This window comes from Peromyscus leucopus, chromosome 1 (genome assembly GCF_004664715.2).
Source record: "Peromyscus leucopus breed LL Stock chromosome 1, UCI_PerLeu_2.1, whole genome shotgun sequence".
Lineage (NCBI taxonomy): Eukaryota > Metazoa > Chordata > Mammalia > Rodentia > Cricetidae > Peromyscus > Peromyscus leucopus.
Genome location: NC_051063.1, coordinates 30,878,591 through 30,903,046, shown reverse-complemented (window position 1 = coordinate 30,903,046; position 24,456 = coordinate 30,878,591). Strand labels below are relative to the sequence as shown.

The 24,456-nt window shown below is 46.3% G+C and overlaps 1 protein-coding gene across 6 annotated transcripts in view; it reads right to left on the bottom strand.

Annotated features, from left to right (window-relative positions):
- Nucleotides 1-21,116, bottom strand: part of LOC114697061 (nebulin related anchoring protein) — a 73,988-nt gene extending 52,872 nt beyond the window's left edge. For 3 of the 6 annotated variants that reach the window (XM_037205936.1, XM_028875135.2, XM_037205942.1), the window contains exons 1-11: nt 20,880-21,116; nt 20,477-20,571; nt 19,906-19,993; nt 15,470-15,574; nt 12,555-12,656; nt 10,638-10,745; nt 9,541-9,645; nt 8,587-8,694; nt 8,203-8,307; nt 4,545-4,649; nt 3,025-3,141 (exon numbers count right to left, since the gene is read on the bottom strand). In XM_037205936.1, the coding sequence (XP_037061831.1) occupies nt 3,025-3,141; nt 4,545-4,649; nt 8,203-8,307; nt 8,587-8,694; nt 9,541-9,645; nt 10,638-10,745; nt 12,555-12,656; nt 15,470-15,574; nt 19,906-19,993; nt 20,477-20,571; nt 20,880-20,951 (1,110 nt within the window). In that variant the 5' untranslated portion in view covers nt 20,952-21,116. The remainder of the gene's footprint in view (nt 1-3,024; nt 3,142-4,544; nt 4,650-8,202; nt 8,308-8,586; nt 8,695-9,540; nt 9,646-10,637; nt 10,746-12,554; nt 12,657-15,469; nt 15,575-19,905; nt 19,994-20,476; nt 20,572-20,879) is intronic. The other 3 variants (XM_028875136.2, XM_028875137.2, XM_037205946.1) reach the window with 2 other exon arrangements.
- Between the last annotated feature and the right edge of the window lie 3,340 nt (nt 21,117-24,456).

The window sequence follows — 24,456 nt, the reverse complement described above, 5'->3', positions numbered from 1 at the left end:
GGTAAAACATCTTATGTATTTATGTGATGTCCAAACTTCCAACTGTGCCCTGTTTCTCTGAGAGCCCCCCACATAGACAAGTGCACTCAAGAAACCCCTCCCACTGAGGACCCACACACATCTCTCCGTAAACACATCAAAAAAATTTAACCATGGTGCTTTACAAAGGAATATGATGAAGGAGCCCACTCTGAGGTAGGCCATCTCTAATTTGAAATGGGCTGGTAATGGAGCTCCCCGGGTGTGCCTCACATAGGATGTGAGGCTATTGTTACCAAACAGACCGTCCCAGGTAATTGCCGAAAGCAGCTAATGGTTAGCACCATGAAGAGAGACGGAGCTGGCTCATCTCACTGATAATCATAGGGGAAAATGAAATAGAAAGTGCCCTTGGGATCACTCACTGAAGGAAATACAACTTAAATTGTTACAGTGTGGTAAAACTGTGAGGTGGAGCTATGCCTTTTAAAGGTATGCATGGTGCATTTTAATGCTGACAAATGATATATAGTTAAAAATGCAAAACCATGTGTGCATTTGAATCCTTACTCTAGAAATACATCCTTATTTTATAGTGGGTGGGGGAGGCTAGAGAAATGGCCCAGTGTTGAGAGGCCACTACTCTTGCACCCACAGTTTCCAGCACCCACATGGAGGCTCTCCAGCTCCAGGGATCCAATGCTCTTCCCACCCCCAAGTATGTACATGGTGCATAAACATACACTCAGGTACATACACATACACATAAAATAAAATGTACTTAAGGACTAAAAAGTTTTTAACTGTGTGTGTGTGTGTGTGTGTGTGTGTGTGTGTGTGTGTGTGTGCGTGCATGTGTACGTACTCACAAGTCCACATGTGGAGGCCAGAGGCCCATGTTGAGTGTCTTTTTTATTACTCTCCACCTTATTTTTTGAGGCATGGTCTCTTGCTGACTCTGGAACTTGCTGTTTCAGCCACAATGGTTGGAGAGCAAGTTCCTAGGACATAGTCTCTGCTCCCCCTACCCCACCCCACCCCATCCCACCCACAATGCTAAAGTGAAAAGTTTGTGCCACCATTTCTGGCTTTTAACTGGATGCTGGGGATCCAAACTTAAGTCCTCCCTTTACCCACTGGGCCACCTCTCCAGGCTCTACAGCTATGTCTTGATAGCCATATGTTCAGGTATGTATATTCACACAGAAAAGGAGTGGTCCTTTTCTATGTGTACATACTCCTTCTGGTGGTTGAACTGTCCTTGGCCTCCACCTACCCAATGATCTCTGGTTCTACTTTTGGTCCTGAGATCTCTATATCAGGCCAGGCACTTTCCTTTTCTGGGCTATGAAAAAGAGATGGTCCATGCCGGGCAGCGGCAAAGCATGCCTTTAATCCCAGCACTCAGGAGGCAGAGCCAGGTGGATCTCTGTGAGTTTGAGGCCAGCCTGGTCTACAGAGGGAGATCCAGGAAAGATACCAAAACAACATAGAGAAACCCTGTCTTGAAAAACAAAATAACAAAAAAAAGAAGAAAGAAAAAAAAGAGAGATGGTCCAATGATTGCCAAGGTTTACCAAAGCTAACAAATGATCGTATTATATGTATCACATATCATATGTTAATATAAATTATATATTAATATAATTGTTACTATATCATATGTCATATAGTTAACAAAATAGATCAAATATTTCAGGTTTTGCCCTCCCCATAGTCTCTATGTCAGATGCTCAAATTCACCGCCAGAGCCTAATGGCAGCCAAAAGCAGTCTGTAGGCAGATACAATGTGCTGTGTCCCAAACACAATTTCATTTATAAAAACAGCCCTGATCTAGATTTGGGCTGTGAGCTAGATCTGAAACTAAGGCCATAGGGTGCTGACATCTGCTTCAGAGTATTAGAATCATCTAGAATGTCTAATCTCTCAGCACCAGACCACCTCAAAGCATCCAAGGCTCCTAATGAGGCTCAGGGAAGTCTGATTCTGAGTATTCAAAGGTCAAAGGTCAGAAGATCACCAATCAGATTGGTTTGAGATTCAGGCCTTACAGAAGAACAGGGTGCTCTAAGATATCTGCATCTCAGCGCCTAAGCTGCAGAGAACACAGTGTGGGGCACTTTTCGTAGCCGCAATCTTCCCATAGTCAGAGCTGCCACTCAAAGGTACTGAGCAGCAGTGCAGGTGACAGGAGCCACTAGGAAGGGACACTAGAGCCCCAGGGAGCTGGAGGACGTGTGTGCTTGCCAACTAGTCCTAGTTCAGAAAGGCCTAAACACAGGGTGGTTCAAACAATACACACCCAGCAGCCAGACCAACCTGGAAGGCAGGTGGAACTCACGGAATAGACACAGCTTCTCTGAACTCTGACTCCGGTGATAAGAGAGATGTGACATTTGAAACAGTCTTTCTAGGCTTTGATTCCGCACTAATGTAACACTTAGGATTTAAGAGTTGGGGCGTACGGGCTGGCAGATGGCGTGGAGGTGGAAAGGGCCTCAAGTTCTCTAGCAGAGAACCCGAGTTTGCTTCCCAGTTTGGGTGGCTCACAACTGCCTGGAGCTCCAGCTCCAGGGGGACCTGGCACCTTCTTCTGTTTTCTGAGGGCACCTGCATTCACATATGTGCACATGCATGCACACACAAGCAATTAAAAATTTAAACAAGTCTCTACAAGTTGTATCGTCTAGTAGTCTTTCTGACAGCTACAAATCTGGCACTTCTGAATATTTAGTAAGAAAGTTTTGAGCCCACAAAGAAAGATTTGTTTGGTTCTATATATGCATTATTTGGAAACTGGTAACATGCAGATAGTGTGCCGTTTCATTTTGTTTGATTTGAGGCAGGTCTCACATAGTACAGGCTGGCCTCCAACTCACTGTATGGCCTAGAGTGGCCTTGAACTCCTGCCCCTCCTGCCCTACCTGTCAAGGTTATAGGTATGTGCCACCAGCAGCAGCACTCTTTTTAAACAGGGCCACTGCATTCCCGGTCTGAGAGAAAAGGGGGGCGGTACAGGAGCATGGCTCTCCCCAACACTCACCTCACTCGCAAGCTTGTTCACACTCTGAGCTCGCTGAAGAACCAAGTTGTCCTGGGCGGCAAGGGAGTGAAAATGGGCAGCGCCTTTCATCTTGTGGAAGTCCTGCCTGTACTTGACCTGGAAGAAGCACACAAAGAGAACCTTGGGGTGTGGTTGCCGCACTCCGCACGAGACATCTGCAACGATCCGGATTTAATACTAACACTAACGCAATGGAATTCTCTAAAGGAAGGAAAATTCCTCTGGATCCTTTAAAATCTCTTATTAAATTTAGAAACCACTCGATTCTTTTTTTATGTTACAACTTTTCCTGGCCCTTTCCACACTTCTCACACTTTACACTCTAACACTGCCTGGAGAAAGTGAGAGAGGTTCTTCCGGCAACCATCACAAAGAGACATTCCAACCCCATCCTGCACTCAATTCCAACACCATCTCTGCTCTGTCTGCAGAGGAGAAAGGAATAATGTCTTGCATTTCCCTTCTCGGGGCAAAGGTGATGCTGCCCTGGGTGCCTGGGTCCTCACTAGACAGTAGCAGAGAGGAGGAGAAGGAGGAGGAGGAAGAGGAGGAAGAGGAGGAAGAGGAGGGAGAGGAGGGAGAGGAGGAGAGGAAGAAGGGGGAGGAAGAAGAGGAGGAGGAGGAAGAGTAAAAGGATGAAGTGATACTAGTTTCCAGTCAGAGACCAAGTCCAAGTTGGCATGTTAAGAACTACAGTAAGTACCACACTTTACTGAGTTTAATTATAGCCCATCTCTCAAGGACCGCCTACTGCCTAACATTTTCCAAATAAAAGCCTCTTATCACTCACTGGGTCACACCCAATTTGATAGTCACATGACTTCTTTCGTTTCGGGACATTTGTATACTGTGTGAAGATGTATTTGTTGTGATTGGTCTAATAAAAAGCTGAAAGTCAATAGCTAGGCAGGAGGTATAGGCGGGACTTCCGGGCAGAGACAGGAAGGAGGAGGAGATAATGAAAGCTGACAGGAGACGCAGAGAGGAAACAGGAGGTGCAAGATGGAAGAGAGGTAATGCCATGTGATAGAATGTAGACTGATATAAATGGGTTAAAGTTGTAAGAGGTAGTTAGGGACAAGCCTAAGCTAAAGGCCAAGCTTTCAGAATTAAAAATAAGTTTCCATGTCATTATTTGGGAGCTGGCTGGTGGGACAGAGAAAGACTTGTTACATTCATTCAGTGAGCTTTTCCCCTAAGAGGCTGAATTTCACTATGGGGTTTTGGTAAAGATTCTCTTCGCAACTGCTTATCTGCCTGGACCAGCATTTGTGCCTTTTCAAGTGACAAATGACCAGTGTAGTTAGTCTAGCCCCATTTTCATGTGAACAGATAAATGGACTCTATGAGCAGATCAAGAAGATGCCATGAGTTTGGACCTGGGGGCAGGCTAGCATTCTGCTTTCGCTTGGCCCTGAGAGGTGTCTGCACATGACTTTCGGGAGGCACAGCCCTCAGCATTCCCTTATCTCCATCTCTGTGACTCCGCCAGTACTTACGTCACTAGCAAGTTCATTGGCCTTCTTGGCGTTCCGATAAGCTGGGGTGATCATGGCCGGGAAGCTGCCCTTCCCCCTAGGTTCATCAGACTCTTCTGAGTAAGCCTGGTGAGTCAATCAAAAGCTTTGGTCAGTAATGTGTCCTTCCTGGACTGTGTGGTGCTCAGCCGTGACAGCTCAAGAGACTGATCTCAGGAAAGCTCCTCCATGCGGGACATTCCAGGGACAGCCAAAGAAGTACCATGTGGTAAATAAGATACTAGATCCTGGAGCCTGGACCATTATATAATAAATACATAAAAATCTGTCATCCTCCTCCTCATCATCATCATCAGTCATCACAATATCAGATAAGCCAAGAGATTCTCCACCCCCGATGCTGTTAGTGAATACACATGTGGTTGTATTCCGTTGGTCTCAAGTATTACTTTGGGAAGCCCAACAGCAGATCTGTGCAGAAGGGTGCTTTGACATCTCCATACTGCTCCTCATCAGCCACGTGTGTGGTGTAACCAGAAACCACGTAGAATAAAACCTTTTGTAACTTGGTGAAGAGGAACTGCATGCTGCTATCCGTCTCTGAAATGGGGTAAATTTGTATTGAGAATGAGAATGATCGCTCTCATTTTAATTTTTCCTTTCCTTCCTGAACACCACTCTCCAACTCCCATAAAGAAAAACCTTGTGCCAGGCTGTGGTGGCCCTCACCTTTAATCCCAGCACTTGAGAGGCAGAGCCAGGCGGATCTCTGTGAGTTCGAGGCCAGCCTGGGCTACAGAGTGAGTTCCAGGAAAGGTGCAAAGCTACACAGAGAAACCCTGTCTTGAAAAAACTAAAAAACAAAACAAAACAAAGAAAAACCTTTCACAAAGCCAGCATCTCGTGAGTGGAAAGGGATGTGGTAAACCAAGTCAGCTGCACCTTCTCCTGGATGTCGCAGAATCCCCCTGCAGCACAGGCCTACCCTGGGCAGTCAGCTGTTTCCTTACCAGCTGTCTGCCCAGGGCATGAAATCCTCTTAGGGAATCCCTTGGGATCACAACACTCTCCCTGGGGGCTCCTCTGAAGCAAGAGCCTGCCTTCAAGACTCCAGCACATACATTTCCTTAAGTGAAATACTTGAATCAAATCTCAGTAGCCAGGATTCTTACCACAGAAATGAAAATTGGCTAGCTTGAGCCTCCCTTTTTGCTTCGAAGCCAGAGTGTTTGGGTCAAATATAGTAAGTGAAGAAAGGTAGTCTGGATGAGGAACACAGATCTAAGTTTGTTGTTTGGTTTTGGTGGCGGCCTCCATGGTTTTTGTTTTCTGCTTTCTAGTTTTGTGTTGGTAGCTTTATTTTTTGTGTGTTTGTGTGTGTGTATGTTTGTGTTTATATGTATGTGTGTGTTTGTGTCTGTGTCTCTGTGTGTGTCTGTGTTTGTGTTTATGTGCATGTGTGTGTGTGCCTGTGTATGTCTGTGTGTGAACTTTTTGTAGGGTACTGACTTCTATTAGGAAATTGCTTGGTTATGAATAACGAATTTATTGCACAGTATAGTCTTTTTCGTGTGTCTAGCTAGTCATTAGCAGGAATGAGCTGCATGGTCTTGAAGGCACTACAGACATTTACAGTGTATCTGCCTGCCTCTCACTCCATCCTGCTCATGCCCTGAGAAGTCATGCTAAATCGAACAGCAGCATGTCCTGCTAGCCTGAGCCCCTCCACCCCTGCCCACTGGAAACCCCAGTCCACATGCTCTGCTGACCAGGAATCTTCTGGAACACTACACACTTCAGCTACAGCCGAACTTAGTGTCTCAGCCTCTTTGGCCCCAAATGAAAATTGATCATTTAAGCCTTCCTTCCTGCTCACTTCCCAGAATGTTCTAGGCCACACATAATCAGTAAAGAGGTCCATTTGGGGGCTGGGGCAGAAGACGGTTCTAGGAGTCTTTGTGACGGGCTTTGTGGCTTCCAAATGTGTGTGGACACAAATGAAATGGCCTGGGGTCCTAACTAGGGGTGGGTGAGATGGGAAAATACAGACTGGATGGTTTTTGTCAAATATAGAAGCAAGGGGGTGTTTTTGATTGTTTGTTTTGTTGTTTGTTTGTTTGTTTGTTTGTTGAGACAGGATCTCACTATGTACTCCAGACTAGACTAGAACTCACCAGGTCTTCCAGGGTCAAATTCCTGGCAATCCTCCTGCCTCACCCTCCCAAGTTATAGGATTACAGATGGAAACATCACACTTAGCTCCTGCAAGGTGTTTCTTTCTTTTTAAAAGAAAACCGATTCATAGAAGTTTTTCTGAGTCTTCTAAAACATGGAATAAGTAAGAACATATTTCACTGAGTATAAAACAAATGCCTGTAGTTTGCTTCTATGATTCAATTAAACTATCCTTTAAACTCAAAATTAAGCATTTCTTGCTTAGGCAGACACTTTCACACAGGGATCAAAACCCATCTTCACACACATCCCATGTGCATATGTGAGAGTCACATGGGCTTATGCCCAACCATGCTGACTCAGTTTCCCTAAAGAAAAGAAATCAGTTCCTTGTAGTTTCCTATATAGTTCACACATGCTGCCAAATAATTTAGAAAAAATATCCCTTAATGTCATTGAGTGCATCAGTACCACAGGGCAGGAGAGAGAGAGGAGAGAAGAGAGAGGAGAGAGAGAGAGAGAGAGAGAGAGAGAGAGAGAGAGAGAGAGAGAGAGAGACAGACACACACACACCTTTCCAGTAGTTTTCTCCTGTGACTTTGAAAGAATAGTGCTCCCTTTATCTCATGATGATGTTCTTGTACCACATAACACACAGGGATGTGGAAGTGTCAATCACATTTAGTCTATTATCTGACCTTTCTGCTCCCTAACCTGATGTGGTCCACTAGAAAAATGGGACTGGAACAAGGCTTGAGATTTCTAGAATACACTGTTTTATCTAGCAACCTAGGTAAACGATTTACTTCCAAAGGGAGTAATTTCTGTTATTTAGTGAAATATTCAGTATTTTTCAAGTACACATTTGTGTGTGTGTGTGTGTGTGTGTGTGTGTGTGTGTGTGTGTGTTGAATGCGCATGTGTGCAGGTGTGCATGGGTTCTGAGGCCAAAGGATGACTTCCTAGCATCCTGTTCTATCATGCCCCACCTTACTCCCTTAGGACGGGTCTCTCATTGAACTGGAGCTGGGTTGGCAGCCAGTAAGGCTGCCGATCGTGTGTCTCCACCGTACAGAGCACTGCAGTGATGGTTGCATATGGCAATGCCAGCTTTTTCCTTTCTCCTTTTTTTTTTTTTAATGTGGATGGTGGAGATTTGAACTGAAGTTCTCCTACTCACACAGAAAGCACCCTTACCCACGAAGCTATCTCCCCAGCCCCTCAAGACGTACATTTTGATCTCTCTCCATGTCTGTCCTGTGCTAACACAACTGATCTGATTCCTTGTAATTGCCCTTCAGTAAACAGATGAAAAAAACATCGTACTATTGGCCAAGTCACCACACTGGTATAGGTTCTCTTTTCAAGGTGCTTGGGATTTGTGGTCTGTATATTGTTTGGACCTAATTCCAAACCCTGATAATAATATCCATGGCTGTCACAGCTGTAGGAACAAACAGAACTGTCCTTGGAGTAGACAGGCACTCCCAGAAGTACCTCATACCTGGCCATACTGGTCTGCACATTCCTTTGCCATCTTGCCCTCAGCTCCTCCGACAGAACTAGCCACACCCTTCATCTCTTTTTGATATTGTTGATGGTACCTCACCTGTTTGGAGGGTAAGAAAAAACTCAATGAGTCCCATTATGAGAGCCACAAGAGTCAAAAAACACACTTTGTGGGGCCTTCTGTCTCTGTGGGGGTCTAGGGAGTCCATCTCAGACATGAAGTGGCAATCCACTGTCACAGGAAAATGGTTGACAGTGATGACAGAAAGGTCCTTCTTGGCTCTGGTAAGCATGTAAAAGCAGACAGGAAGTTGGACTTCCTGATCCAGGTTGAGATCCCGCTTCCTCCTTAACATGGTGCATAGCCATAGGCACTTACATCACTTGCCAGCTCATTGGCTCTCTTGGCTATCTGATAGGCAGGTGTGATCATAGCAGGAAAACTGCCTTTCCCTCTCTGAGTTCCACAGTCTTCTGTGTATGTCACCTGGACAATTCAAAAGAAAACAGCGAATGACCATCTGAGGGGCTGTCCCCTCAGAGTACCATGAGCCCCTGCCTACCACCTTGGACAGTTCTTAATGTGTGGAACAGCTTACTGCTTGGTGGGCTGAATTCATCTTATCTGCCTGTTCATTCCCAGTGCCTGGCTCGTGAGGACACAGTGTGGAGTTCAGCACATCCCTGTGTTGTACCGGGTGGGGCCGGGGTGGGGCTGTGGGCCAGGGGTAAGGCTGGGGCCAGGGGTGAGGCTGTGGGCCGGGGTGGGGCTGTGGGCCAGGGGTGAGGCTGTGGGCCAGGGGTGAGGCTGTGGGCCAGGGGTGAGGCTGTGGGCCGGGGTGGGGCTGGGGCCAGGGGTGAGGCTGTGGGCCAGAGGTGAGGCTGTGGGCCAGGGGTGAGGCTATGGGCCAGGGGTGAGGCTGTGGGACCGGGGTGAGGCTGTGGGCCAGGGGTGAGGCTGTGGGCCAGGGGCATATGTGTGTTCACATGAGGGTGGGTACACACATGTCTGCAGGCTCTTTTGCATATGGGTGTGCTTACATAGAGAGGCCTGAAGGTGAGTTCGGTATATTCCTTGGTTGCTCTCCACCTTATGTATTGAGGCAGCGTCTCTCACTCAACATGAAGCTCTCTCTAATTCTAGCTAGTCTAGCTAGCCAGCTTGTCCCAGAACCCCGGTCCCTGCCTTCCAAGCACCGGAATTGCAGGCAGGGCAGTGCACTTGTCTGGATTTTGTAAGGGTTGTGGGAATCTGAACTCTGGTCCTAATGCTTGTGTGGCAGATGTTTTGTCCGGTGATCCATTTCCCCGGCCCTCCTACAGCATTTCTTACCTCACTTTGAAGCTGTCCCCCAGCTGTGGCCCGTAGCAGCTCAGGGGTGTCTGCCACCGGAGTGAACGTGGAGACACGCTCATCATGGCCTCTCTTGTATTGTACCTGATAAGGAAAGCTGAGTCAAAACCGTGGCCACACCTACTTCAAGCCTCTTTGAGGACCCTGCCTTACAGCACTCCAGAAGCTAAACCTTCAGACATGCTCAAAACAAACCAAGTCTATGCTCACAAACATTATCTTTGCTGATGTGCCAACTTAGAGTACCAAGTGTTTCTAAGTGTTACTAAATAGCAATTCATGTGACCATTTCAACAATTACATCCAGTGGAACTATTATTTACCACAAACAAGAAGTTGAGGGACAGAGAAGCTAAGTAATTTGACCAGAGCTACACAGCAAATTTTTGAGAGAACCTGGGTTCAAATCCTAAGTTTCTGTCTCTAAAGCCCGAGCCCTTAACTCTCAGGTAATGCCATTCTCCAGATAGATCCACATCTGTGGAGCCCACGAAGGTTTCCTAGTGAGATCTGAGCTTGCTTTACCCAGCAGGGCTGCATTAGAGGATTGTTTGACCACATGTGTGGTTACCAGGTGATTGGAAGGCTCTGCACTTGGCTGTGCTGGGGTGGGGGTGTCTTTTGCTCCACCCCTTGGCAGTCCTATAAAAGGCCCTTTAGAAGAGACAGAAGGGGCCAGTGGATATTGATCCAGGCCCTCCCGAGGCTATCCTATGATTCTATCTGTTTCTCTCCCCTCTATCTTTCTACCTAATATCTCTTATCCCTCTCTCCTCAAGAGTTCCCTGGGGAAAAAGTGGGTGCAGGTTCCCCCCCACACATCTACTCTAAGAAAAACCAGCAACCTGGAGAAACGTTTATTTTAGTTTTTGGGTGAGTTATAAGGTCTCTGCATCCCTCCCTTTCCACATTTTGTAAATGTGGCCCAATCAAGATGCAGAAGACACACTATCAGGAAAACTTGGTTTTCCCCAAAACCCTATAAAACATTCTTGTTGTTTTCCTGAATAGCAGGGCTGGCTGAATTCATGTCAGAATTTGGCATCAAGGGTACACATGAGCCCAGGGACTCTCACCTGGCTGGCCAGCTGGTTGGCTGTCTTGGCCCTTTGGTAGGCAGGTGTGATCATCGCTGGGAAACTCCCCTTACCTTGCGGCTGTTCGTAGGCTTCTGTATAGCCCTGCTGGAGAACCGCAGAGACGTGAGAACAGGTCTGGTCCTGGATGAGAACTCATGAAATGGCAATGACGTCAGTGACACTGGACTCATTTCATACACTGGAAACACATCAGTTTCTGGGATAAGTTTGAACGTGACCCTTGAACAACACCATCAAGACTGAGGACCCATATTCCCCTAAGTCAAAGGGGATCAGTGTTTAGATCATATTGTGGGGAGCCTGGTTCAACTCCCTCGGGTGCCCTTGTATCTTAACTCGGCCATTAATCCAAGCGACTCGGCTGGAATTCATCTCCAGGGAGAGCTCTATAGCACGGGAAGGAAGATGTGTCATTTTCCTGCTTACTCTCTGAGCAACCCGAGGGTTAACTTTCTAATGAGAATCATTTCCCTGCTTACTCTCTGAGCAACAGAGGGTTAACTTTCTAGTGAGAATCATTTCCCTGCTTACTCTCTGAGCAACCCGAGGGTTAACTTTTCTAGTGAGAATCATTTCCCTGCTTACTCTCTGAGCAACCGAGGGTTAACTTTCTAGTGAGAATCATTTCCCTGCTTACTCTCTGAGCAACCGAGGGTTAACTTTCTAGTGAGAATCATTTCCCTGCTTACTCTCTGAGCAACCGAGGGTTAACTTTCTAGTGAGAATCATTTCCCTGCTTACTCTCTGAGCAACCGAGGGTTAACTTTCTAGTGAGAATCATTTCCCTGCTTACTCTCTGAGCAACCGAGGGTTAACTTTCTAGTGAGAATCATTTCCCTGCTTACTCTCTGAGCAACCGAGGGTTAACTTTCTAGTGAGAATCATTTCCCTGCTTACTCTCTGAGCAACCGAGGGTTAACTTTCTAGTGAGAATCATTTCCCTGCTTACTCTCTGAGCAACCGAGGGTTAACTTTTCTAGTGAGAATCAGAACCTCAGTGCTTGTGTTTCTCTTTCTTTCTGTTTTTCAAAGGAACAAATCACAAAAGCTAACAATAATTTCCAAGTAGGGTCTTCCACGGGGAGAGTGTACAGAGCTGTGTACAGAAGGGGCAAGGGCACCATCCTCTCTACTCCCTCACAGTCCTGGAGGTGAGAAGTCTAGTGTGGCCACAGGACTGGCTCCTTCTGGAGCAATGAGAGAATTTGTCTCTTTCCTTTATCTTCCAGAGGCCCTGGTGTTCCTCACTTCTTGACCCGACATGGCTTTGACCTCTGCTTCTATCACTACAGTGACTTTTCTCTGACTCTGGCCTCCCTGCCTACTGGCTAGAGAGAACCTTGTAGGGAGCCCTCAGAATCCAGGTTCTTCCTATCGAAAGATCCTAAACTTAATCACATCTGTACATTGTCTTTGATGTGTGAGGAAACTGAGTGATGGGATTCACAGATTGAGACATGGGAATCTTGGGGAGAGAGGCATTTTAGCTCGACTACCCCCTTCCTGGCTTATGTCTTGAATACTTTTTCCCTGGCTTAGCATGTGACACTATTTTGAGGGTGGCATGGAGCCTTTAGAGATGGAATATGGCTGTCAAAAGTAGGTCACTAGGGACCAGCCTTTGAAGGTCGTATCTACTTCAGGTTCTAGACTAATTTCTCTGCCTCTTGGTAGACATTGTGAACAAGTCACCACCATGATTGACTGAGCTCCCCTGAACCCATGAGACAAAATTGAACACCCCCTTTGTTTCTGTCAGGAGTTTTTTTTGCCACAGTGACATTAGTCAAGAGAAGACAAGCGGAAGGTGTTCTGTCTACCACAATCTTAAAAAGAAAGGAATATGTAAAGGAATTGTTACCTACTAATTGTAAGTGGTTCATAAGCCCTTACCTCACTGAGAGACTGAGCTTCAACCATCCTTACGATCTCAGGGTCTGGCAGAGCTCCTGGACACCAAGTGTTCCCTTCTCCATACCCTGGCCAGTAGTCTCTCTATAAAGAAAGCAGGCATACGTATCCAGATACATTCCCTGAATGCTTGGTTGTCCACCCTCCACCCCCCACAGCCCACCCCACACTCCCCCAGCCCACCCCACACTCCCCCAGCAATTCTTCACTATCAACACAATCTAACAGCAAGTTGCTCTTACATGCAGGGTCTCAGCCAATCAAACTGCCCGTGTTTTTCAGACTAGAAAATGAACTAATACCTTGAATAACTGAGTTCCCTGAGATCGTCTGTTACAGAAACCTCCCAACTGCAATAAAACATTTCTTTGCCCCTCAGTGCAGTAAGCCTGGGCAGGGAGAAGTCCCCATTGGCAGGAGGTCTGAGGTAAGCCAGCTTTACCCAGCAAAAATTTTAAAAACCTGCTACTTATTTTGTATCTGAAGATTGCCAATGGGAAAGGCAAAGAAAAAAATGATTTTTCTTTTAAAATATTTGCTGTAAAACTTCAGGAATAAAACTAAGGAAATAAATAGCAACGAAAAGACATTTATGTGCTTACATATACATTAGGGAAAATAAAGGATTTTAAAGTGACCCGTATGAGAGAGCAACTGGCAGCCTTAGTGACAATCAGAAGGCGCGCGTGCTGCGACATCACCACCGCATGTCATTGTCTGTTCTAGGGAAACACCTGCTGTGTCCCAAAGAGACCGTGGGAAAGAGTAGTGGCTGCAACTTCATCACTTGTGAGAGCAGACAACCCTGCCGCCCTACCAGGTTGCACCCTACCACTGCTCTCGATGGTGTATCCTTAGCACACGTCCACACAGCTGGAGGGGATGCTGATGTGGAGACGGCTCTATAAATAGTATCTGTGGGATGGAAAGACAGCTGGAAAGCAATAGTAATTGCTTAATGAGAAATACATTGGCTTATAATCGTCAATAAAAATAATAACAGCCGCTATTCTTGTACCTATCGCCATTTCTGACACCTTTACATTTGTCCATTCTTTATCTTCACAATGGCCCTGTGGGTTAACAAGTCTTTTAAGTTTACTTTATAGGTGATAAAATTGTTTTCTGATTTGATTTGAGGCCCTTTCTCCACAGGAGGGAACTTAGGACACACATGGATCTGGCACTGTGACCTTACCAAGACACCAGGTCATTGGCTCTAGAGCACCCTACTCCTGTTCTGAATATTGATGATTATATCCACGAATTAACGACGTTCTCAGCCCTTATCAGACACACAGTGGTTAAGGCACAGACCCATAACTGCTCAAAGTTCCAAGAATTAATGCCCTAAATGCATCTCTATCACCCCCTCCAAGATTCAAGGAAAATCACAGGAAAGGGGGAAGAAAGAGCATAAGAACTGAAGGACGAGGAAATGAGCCACCATAAAAAAAAGTCTCTTGCAGCCTGGTGTGGTGGTGCATTCCTTTAATCCCAGCACTTGGGAGGCAGAGGCAGGTGGCTCTGTGAGTTCCAGGCCAGCCTGGTCTATAATACTAGTTCTAGGACAGCTAGGGCTACACAGAGAAACCCTACCTCAAAAAAAAAGGGCATCTCTTGGACCTAACAGTCAAGACTCCCTGCAGCTGGTGTCATCTGTACAAGACTGGTCCCAGCAACATCACACCATAGATGGGAGGAGCCCATGACATCACATCCTTCCCTGAGGGACTATTGGCTATTAACGGTTAATAAGACAGTGAGGAAGTGTCATTTTTCTCCAGTTGTGTAGCTACTGATTAGTGGTCCAAATTCCAGTAAATAAGCTCCCATCCATGCTCATGTCAGTAATCTCAGTTAAACTCTGTGAGTGAGTGAGTGAGTGAGTGAGTGAGTGAGTGAGTGAGTGAGCCTGTCTGTCTGTCTGTCTGTCTGTCTGTCTGTCTCTCTCTCTCTCTCACACACACACACACACACACCCATGAAAGTAGGAGGGTGACTTGAAGACTTCATTGGGTGAGATATAGGGGCATAATAATGACTAAAATTCATTATATGTGTGTGTATAAAATAATAATAATAATTTGAAAATAAAAATTAAATTAAGAAAAAAATAATGGCTAAATAACTCAGTTCAGATCCTTCAGTAAGGTAGTAGGGTGTGCCCAAATTAAGTTCTAGAAGTTTGAGATGGATAGAACATTGAGAGACAGGTAGATGACTGATAGACACAGACAGGGGACAGTTATAAACAGATCTCAGACAGATATTAGCACACAGGAAAGTCTAGGATACCTGCAGGATTAGTAAGGTGGGCACATGAACTGAGTGGTCTGGGATGGAAATGGGAATTTAAGGTTTAGTGCTATGCGTATTAGAGTCTTTTACATTGAAAAGAATGCAAATACTATGCATGTACACAAAACAAATAGCCCAAGGGTATTTTAAGGAGCAGGTCATCAATAAACAGGCCATGGGAAGATATCCAAGAAACCGTGTGACTGATGTGGCACTGGACTGGGGACAAGAAGAGGGGAAGCCATTTTGGGAGGCCCTCACAGGGCCAGGCAGGAGTGACTGAATCAGAGGGGACAGAGGAACGGAGAGGAGGGACTGGGGACAGGTGATGTGTCACAGGAAGAAGAGCAACACTGGCCACCAGCTGGGGCCACGCTTCCTGGCGACAGAGGCCCTGTGGTTGGAGGAAAGAACGTGACAAGCTTGAGCCGGGCAGATACAGGTGGGGTGCTCTCAGGAAGGACTAGTGGAGGTCTCTGGTGACAGGCGGAGTGACATGGTGGATAAGGAAAAGCTGGTGGTTTCCTTAGAAGTGGTAGCAATAGCGATCTTCTCTTCATAGTCCGCATCCTCCCCTCTCCTCCCAAACCACTCACCTCACCCATCAATGGCTGCCTGCTGGGTGTGCCTGCTCCATCCTTGGGCTTCATGTCCCAACGGAAAACGGATTTGAACTGCTCACCATCCTCTTGGCCGTTGACCTGTGTACAGTGAAAGCATCGTCAGTGACATTTCCATCAGAGGAGGGAAAGAAAAGGAGCGGTGCCTAGCTGAATCGGGACACTTCTGAGTCTCAGCCGCGAGGCGTCTTAGCGGTAACAGAGCGCGCCGTGTCAATGTCCCATGGTGGCTTCGTTGTGCCAGCGGCCAGGTGACACGTATTGAACTCCTGCCGTGTGCAAAGCTCTAATGAGTGGTGGCTCAGCCAGTGAAGGTACTTGCCATGAAGCCTGACAACCTGAGCAGTCCCCAACACTCACATGGCGAAAGGAGAGAACTGGTTCCCATGAGTTGTCTTCTGACCTCCACAAGTACAGCCAGGCACAAGTGCTCACACACACAAACACACACACACACACACACACACACACACACACACACACACGTGAATAAGTGGATATGTAATTTTTTTAAAGCTAAATTCTCCACAAACTTAGCACAGGGAAGTCTTCTGACTCGATTCCTTCCCATTAACCTGTCACTCACCATCCATCAGGCTAGTAAAACACTGGCTCTCTGATGTCATGGAGATTGTCTATCTTTTACATTTCCATGCAAGTTTATCCCTTTTCTGTTTTGACTGGTTATACCCTTTCAGTTACTTTTTGTGCATAGTGTTAGGATGGGAGTCAAATTAATCTTTCCCACAAAAATATCTAGTCTTATCATTCTTCACCATTTAGCTGTAATCAAGTGTACAAACATCAATCTTTCCAACATGTGACCAAAAGAACATTCTTTCGCCATTGAACTGCAGTGATTTTGTTTTGTTTTGTTTTGTTTTGTTTTGCTTTGCTTTGCTTTGTTTTGTTTTGTTTTGGTAATTCAAGCAGTCACACATGGGCAACTCATTGCTGGACTTTGTATTTTCATCTACCAGTCTGTCTCCCTGGTCTGTCTCCCTGGCCTGTCTCCTTGGTCTGTCTCCCTGGTCTGTCTCCCTGGCCTGTCTCCCTGGTCTGTCTCAGTGGTCTGTGTCACTGGTCTGTCTCCCTGGTCTGTCTCCCTGGTCTGTCTCACTGGTCTGTCTCACTGGTCTGACTCAGTGGTCTGTCCCAGTGGACTGTTCTCCTGGTCTGTCTCAATGGTTTGTCTCAATAGTCTGTCTCAGTGGTTTATCTCACTGATCTGTCTCACTGGTCTGTCTTTATGTCAGTCCACTAAGTGACTAGGTATTGCTTTCACAGTAAATCTTGAGAACTGGTAAACTAAGTCCTTCTATTGTATTCCTCAAGATCTCCTAGCTGTCCCAGAGCCTTCACATTTTCACACCAATATTATAGGCAGTTGGCAGTATCTATAAATCACAGCATGATTCTGACTGTGATGGCAAAGACACAGATGTACGAATGTCATGCCCACATTCCGATCAGTTTGGAGAGCACTGACAGGTCAGTACCTTCATGATTTGAGGAAAAGCCAAGGTTTCTTAAAGAGAGCTGTGGAAGGACTCACCATAAGAGAAAAATCAACAAGTCCTTAGGTCCAAAGCCAAGATAACACAATTTGTTGGATCTGAGATGGGGCCCCAAAACTTCAGTTTTTACAAGCTGAAGTTTAAACCCTTAATTTTATAGACAATGGAGAAACAAGGGCAGAGAGAAAAACCTAGGAATTCCAGTTTCCTGTCAAGGGCACTTTCTGTCTGTGACTTCCCAAGCCTGCTGCTGCGTAATGTCTGCCACCGCAGACCGGCAGGTGGCTGTCAGTACTGAGTACTCAGTCAGGACTGAGACGACTTTGCACACGTCCCTCACTGGACTGGAAGAGACTCATGAGCAGTTCAGAGACTCACGGCTTCTGATACATAGGCCCAGCTGAGTCTTTGTCTTGGGGGACTCCTTGAGCATGGCAGGATGTTTCACAGCAGCCTTAGTTCTTACCCACCAAATACAATAATTCCTCCCTCCCAACTGTGATAGTGACAAATGTCCCCAGTCAGCAAATATTGTCCTACAAGGGTACAACTATCCTGCTAGAGAACCATGACTTAAGGGATAAGCAACATGTCACCGAAACAAGAGGCTCTATCTCGCCTTCAGAAGCTGCCTTGCTGCCCTTGCCCAACACTGTGAGCCCCGAGTGAGAGTCACAGCCACACCAAGGAGTGAGAGAGGGAACAGCCGGAGGCTGGAAATACCACTGGGGATCCTGAGCAGGAAGTTCATTCTCTGAACAGCAGCGAGCTGCAAGGTAGCACTTCTAGAAATTCCATCCACTCTCAGAAAACAGGAAGTTCTAGCTTAATAGATATTTATTTTTCCAAGTGACATTTGTGAAGCAGAAAATCATAGACCTATGACAAATGCCAGCTTGAAGTCTTTACCCAAATTTCCCATCACTGGCGCATGCCTTTCTTTTGAATATTTTAGCACATAAACAATGCATTTATTTCTTTTTGAATTGGCCATGTCTCTCAGAGAGGTGGAAGGGTAGTGTTGAAAATTCATTCATCACACACCCTACGGTAGTTCAAAGATTTGAGGTCTAGAAAGGACATGATTGTTCATTTCAATTTTTCCTAATAAAAAAATAGGAGAAAGGGGTCTCAATAATAAATTGCTTATATGCACACATACTATACACATCATACATACATGTACACATACCATATTCAACTGTACATGTGCATATACATGTATATCCATGAACAAAAATGCATGGTGTAGTATTCCAATGTACAAACACATGCATATAAATATACATGTACATACACATTTATACACAAACATGCCCACACATGCATATATGCACACCACATACATATATACACATATGTGTATATACATACATACCACAAAGATACAATACACATGAACATATGCATATATACAGCAGTGCATGTATCATAGATCTGTATGTACATGCATGCCTAGTCACACTTGCTAGCACCCATACACACTGACCATGTGCAAACATATGAACATGTACACATTGTCACATAGTCATAGATGTGAACAAATAGACACACTCAGGCATCCCAGGAAACTGGCATTCCTGCCTGTGATCTAAAAAAGAATGATAGATTACCCTGGCACCCTGCCAGATTAGGTCAGTCATACACAGTTAAAAAGGAGTGAGTCCAGGGCCACCCAAGGAAAGATAAACACCGTGTGCCATGTTGTGTAACTGTAAGGTAGCTCTGCCAGGCTTGAGGGAGGCTAGGAAATGGCGGAGAGTAGACAGACCAACAGCATTCTGAGGGAAAGTTCTTCTCCCTGTACCCAACTGCAGAAACATCTGGATACGTGAAGTTTTAATTTTTCTGGCCTTTGCAGTTTGCCACCTTCCGGGTATGTACACAAGTGAGCCAGTAATATGGACTCTACAGCCAGACAGATCCGGATTTGTACACAGATGGCAGAGTACAGGTTGCATAATGTCTCTGAGCCTCAGGTTCCTCTCGGGAGACTGGGACAAGAATAGAACCTGCTCCGCTGGGTTGTAATGTGTGTGGACTGATGTAAGCAGCCTCCCGGGTGGGGCCACGTGCTTGTTACACACAAACAGTGCAGAGCACTTAGGGAGGGAGGTCTGCTCACAGCAGCTGCAGTGATACACGCAAGGACAGCAGCGCTAACACGCTTCCTTAAGTCCAGTCCAGTGAGTCAGCCCAAACAGGGGAGGCACCAGGGAGGGAGTCTCGGGTGAGGAGAGATTACTAGAGAGTCCTCCACCTGCTGGGTAATTCCTAATTTTAGAAATCGGCCTAAATCCCACCCCACAGAGCCGCCTCATGGGCCAATGATTCATGGTATTAATAGATGCAACAGTTCCAACAGCTGGGTGGGTGACAGAAGCAAACTGTTGGACTCATGAACACACCACCCTCGTCCGCCTAGCCCTTGAACCCCCCTCCCAAAGCAAACTTCATTTCTCAAAATATCTCTGAGCTGTCCCCCCACATGGGGGACAGTAAGATTACAGCCACTTCTCAGTTCAAGGGAGTTCTACTCCAAAATACTGCAGAGGGGGACACAGAAGGACTCTTTGGAATCTTTGTCAGCCCTGTAAATGTCGTTCTATGTATCAACTACCTAGCATATGTGAGGCCTATGATATAAGGCGACACCACTGTGTCCTGGCTGGAGGCTGGCCAGATACAAAGATCATGTTCGAATCAAGGACCTGTGGGCTGACCTCTAATGTCGCAGTAAGACAAAGAGCAGCATTAGTCACTTATGAGCATTTTGCGTGTGCATGAGGAGGAAGTGAACCAGTCAGAATATAGACAGAAACAAAGATCAGCAGGAGTCTGAGCCCAGGGATTTCCCTTACAGGCTATTTCAAAATGCAAAGCTAAGTGACTTACCCCACCCGCGGCTGCCACTGGCTTCTTCAAGGTTAGATTTAAAGGCGTGTGGTAGACGCTGGTGAAAGTGTTGTTCTTAGGGTTGTGGCTGCAAATGCAATGCAAATGGAAATTACTAAAGTGCTTGATCCAAGGGGTGGGGTGACTTCTTAGAACACTGGTCTCTTAAGATAGATGAGCACAAAACTCGAGAATTCAGCTCGTGACTTCCCACTAAATCTTATCCCTCAAAAACATCAAGTAAATTTAACACATGTAACATGGAGATGAATTTTCACTGAGGACGGTCATGGATCTGGACATTATTTAAGAGGAACTTTAAGGCCCTGTCTATGCGTATCGTCAGCAGTTACACTGATCTGTAGGTTTTATAATCTGACACAGGGTTAGGGTGGGTGGGACTGGTCTTTCCCCTAAAGTCCCACTGAGGGCTCCTCTGTGACTGGATCAGAGTGAGGGCTTTGGGGGAGGTGCTCTTAGAGTCCAGCTTGGAGCTTAGAACCAATCCCTCAGTTGGCTACTTATCGAAAACCAGAAGTCAGGCCATGGCAGCCGGGTATCAGACACTTACGCGTGGCAGTACGGCTTTTTCTGGTGACTCACGAAGTTATTAACAGAAAGCATCATCTTGCAGACTTCACAGTGGAAACATGCTTTGTGCCATGTCTGAAAGGCACAGAAAAGACCTGGCAATTAGTGGTCTTTGTCTAGACTCAGGGCCCACAGACTTTAAGCTAAAAAATTGAGAATTATGGATAAAATTAAACTAAAACTCATGAGCTATACACACAAGTAGAATATGTTAAAATGAAACGGTTTTTCTCTTGAAGCAGTACAAAAGATACAGAAATGAACAGAAGGTAAGAAAGGTGGAATGTGTCCTTCCCTTAGCGTTCAATGGAACTCCATAGGTGACGAGATACGTGTCCCAGGTATGTCATCCTTCCCAAAGACCACAGAAGTTCTCCACTGACCTGGTCTATACAGCTGATCTTCTCCGCAGGGTAAACTCCATAGCCACACCTAGAGCAGGCCTGCACATTCATCCTGGAGTGTGGGAGACAGAGAAGCAACAGGCAAGGCCGAGCAGAACCACAGTCAAGCTGCTCACGCGCTCAGATCAAATCCCACCACTATGAACCTCCCCGGGACGCCTTGAGCCTTCGCAATCCAACCTCTACTTTCCTCTGCGACCTTCTGCTCTGGAGTCCTCAGCTGGCCGGTTTTTAAAGCTGCCACTTACTCAAGGGACAATTTTGGCGACTCCGTCAGCACGCATGCGTCTGAGACAAGGTGGAGGTATTTTGAGTTGATGTGCTTCTCAAAATAGAAAAGTTAACTCATAGCAGCATCATGTTTATGTGGATAACCAAATCTTGGGTGTGTGTGTGTGTGTGTGTGTGTGTGTGTGTGTGTGTGTGTGTGGTCAGACACTTGGGCCTGGTGAACACTACCTATGCTCATACTCCAGAAAAGGACTCTAAAGAATAGCCATACCCCACTCCCTCTGGGAATCTAATTAGAAAAGCTGGCTGTAGCTCCTCTGACTAATGCAGACAGGACAGCTCCCTAAAATATGGGGACAAAAGACGATTGATTCACCCTCCTGGAAACATAAACGCCAAATTTGAATTTTATCTATTTTGCAGTAACAAAATTAAGTACTTACTAAGATGCTCATTTGTGTTTAACTTTTACTGGAATTTAAAAATAAATAAGGACAAACAAGAATGCTTGGTGCTTGGGCTTCTATATTTTGTCCTAGAATATTCCTAAAGGCCTTTTGCTCATTCCCTTGCTACAAAGGTCCTCACTGGGGTGGCTTGATGACAAAAATCTGTCCTCCTGGCTTTGGGGAGTGTCCACTGCCCTAAGTCTCTGCTTACAGTCAACCTCAAGGTTTTCAGAGACACTCTCTACAAAATGACCCTTCCCTTGTCCCCACCAGGACCTAACTGCTTCACGTGTCCTCTACCCGATGTTCAGTCTTACAGCAGTTACTGCCGCCTAGAAATGCTAACTATGAATGAATCTACTGTTCAAGTGTGTCGCCTCCACCAGAATATGACAGACGCTATAGTCTGTGGCCCAGGGTCTAGAATTAGGCCTGTCCTTGATGCTCAGTTAGAGCTAGTAAACTAACGGAACAAACTTACTGCTCACACTGAAATACCTGCAGAGGCCCTGTGAGGTCCTCGGCAACTGTGAGACCTCGAATGGACGCACAAGTGCCCCATGCACAGCAGAAGTCAAGGGACTGTTCACCATTGCCAACTAGTCTCGTTTTCCACGGGAGCCAGAAATCTGGATTTACACATGGAATTTCCTTTAAAATTTTTTTTTACATAAAACATCAGGAGTGGAAATATTAAACAGGGTTATAGTCAGTACTTTCACAGCAGGGTATCAGCTTGTGACCTTTGGCCTCTGTCCCTGGAATCGAGGCTAGGTGTGGTAAGGACAACCAGAGAAGAGGAGGAAGCTGCAAAGCAATAAACAGACTGGGGTGGGGGTGGATGGGTGTAAAACGGAAAGTGGGTGGGGCAGGAGGAGGGACACCCAGCAGGAACTCCAGGCTCAGGTGCCTCCCACAAGGAATCCACCATCCCGGGAGCAGGATGGTCCCCAGCGATGGAAACAGAGACCTGGGTGCTTTGCTGGTACCAGACCTCTCAAGCCTGACTCGGGAGTTAGGTGGGAGCCAGCAAACCATGGGAAGGAGTCAGGGACAGTTTCACCTATGGGAAAAGCTAAGAGCGTTTCTACCCTGTCAGAGGCTGGCTGTACCCCACAGCTGTTCCGTCTTCTCCGCCCCACTTGTGAAAACAAGGATTGCTGTAACGGAAGATGTCCGGTTCCATTTGTGCCGCTGCTTCTGCTTCACGAGTTCCAGGGTGACAGCCACATGTAGACCCAGAAGTGGGACAGTCTAAGTAGAAGAAAACTATTGCAAGACAGACGCAGGCCTCCCTATGTTATGTCTCGCACACTCTCTCCCAGTGTGATATTGGGAGATGGGGCCTAACAAGGGGCAATTAGTGAATCAGTGTCACCACTGAGACACTGAGGTTGTCTCCTTCCCCTCTCCTTGCTCTCACCCCAAGGGATGGCACAGCAGCAGGCCCTTGCCAGATGTCAGTGCCGCGCCCTCAGCCAGTCTAATCTCCAGACTATGAGGTAAATGTAGTTCATCGTGAAATGCTGAGCCCTGACTGTTGTTGTCGTGGTAGGAAACAGGATAAGACAATAGGGTCTGCACTTGGCTCACACCATCCTTCTCTGCTTTTCTTTCTTAGTCCAAGCACTGGCCCCTTGACTCCTTGACTATCAGGCCACCAACCCAGGAAGCACAGGGCTTCCTCTGACCTCAGAGAGTGGCTCAGACAATATGGGCCTTAGCCTAGGTTCTCCAAACAACAAGCTGAGGCAAAGGCCTGTGGTCAAGGACAGTATTAGGACAGCACTTTTATTATTATAAGTCAGGAATCAGAGTGAGGAGGCAGGAAATGAGGGGACACAGTTGGTGTGAAGTTGGTCCTCAAGGTGACCATGACCCTTATCTAAAATGCTTGGGACCAGAAGTGTTTGGGGTTTAAGTTTCCATTTTAGTTTAGAATATTTACATATTTTATGAGATATCTTAGGTAAATAAGTCATACATAAATATGGAACTCATATTTCATATACACCTTATTTAAATACACAGTCAGGAAATAATTTTATGCACATTTTTAATAATTTTGTGCATGAAGCAACATTTCCTCGTGTGGAGTTTTCCACTTGTAGCATCATGTTGGTGCTTACAAAGTTTTGGACTCTGGATTGGATTTTAGGGACATTAGGTCCTATAAAGTGCATTAGCCCATGTGATCTCCATCTTTCGGGGGGCCACATGGGTTAGCCAGCTTTTTATTGCTGTGAGAAACATTGGAAAGAAACGACTGGAAAGGAGGAAAGCTTTGGGTTGGGTTTCAGAGGGCTCCTTCCACAGCTGGATGACTCCATTGCTTTAGACCCAAGGGGAGGCAGAAATACAGCAACAAGAGCTGGATGGAAGGAAGCGGCCCACCTCACCACACCAAGAAGCGACAGACATGAAGGAAAGAACAGAAAACAGACACATCCTCTGTCTTAGCTGCTTTTCTGATTCTGTGAAGAGACACCAGGACCAAAGCCACTTAATAATAATAATAGTAAGGCATTTCATTGGGAGCTCACAGTTCCAGAGTGCTGGAGTCCCTGACCATCATGGCAGGGAGCATGGCAGCAGGCAGGCAGGTGTGGTGCTGATCAATAACTGAGAGCTGACATCCTGAGACCACAACCATAGGCAGAGAAGAGACAGAGAGACACACACAGAGAGAATGTGCTAACTGGGAATGGAATGGGCTTTAGAAACCTAAAGCCTGGGCTGGAGAGATGGCTCAGGGGTTAAGAGCACTGACTGCTCTTCCAGAGGTCCTGAGTTCAATTCCCAGCACCCACATGGTGGCTCACAACCATCTGTAATGAGATCTGGTACCCTCTTCTCGCCTGCAGTCATACATGCTG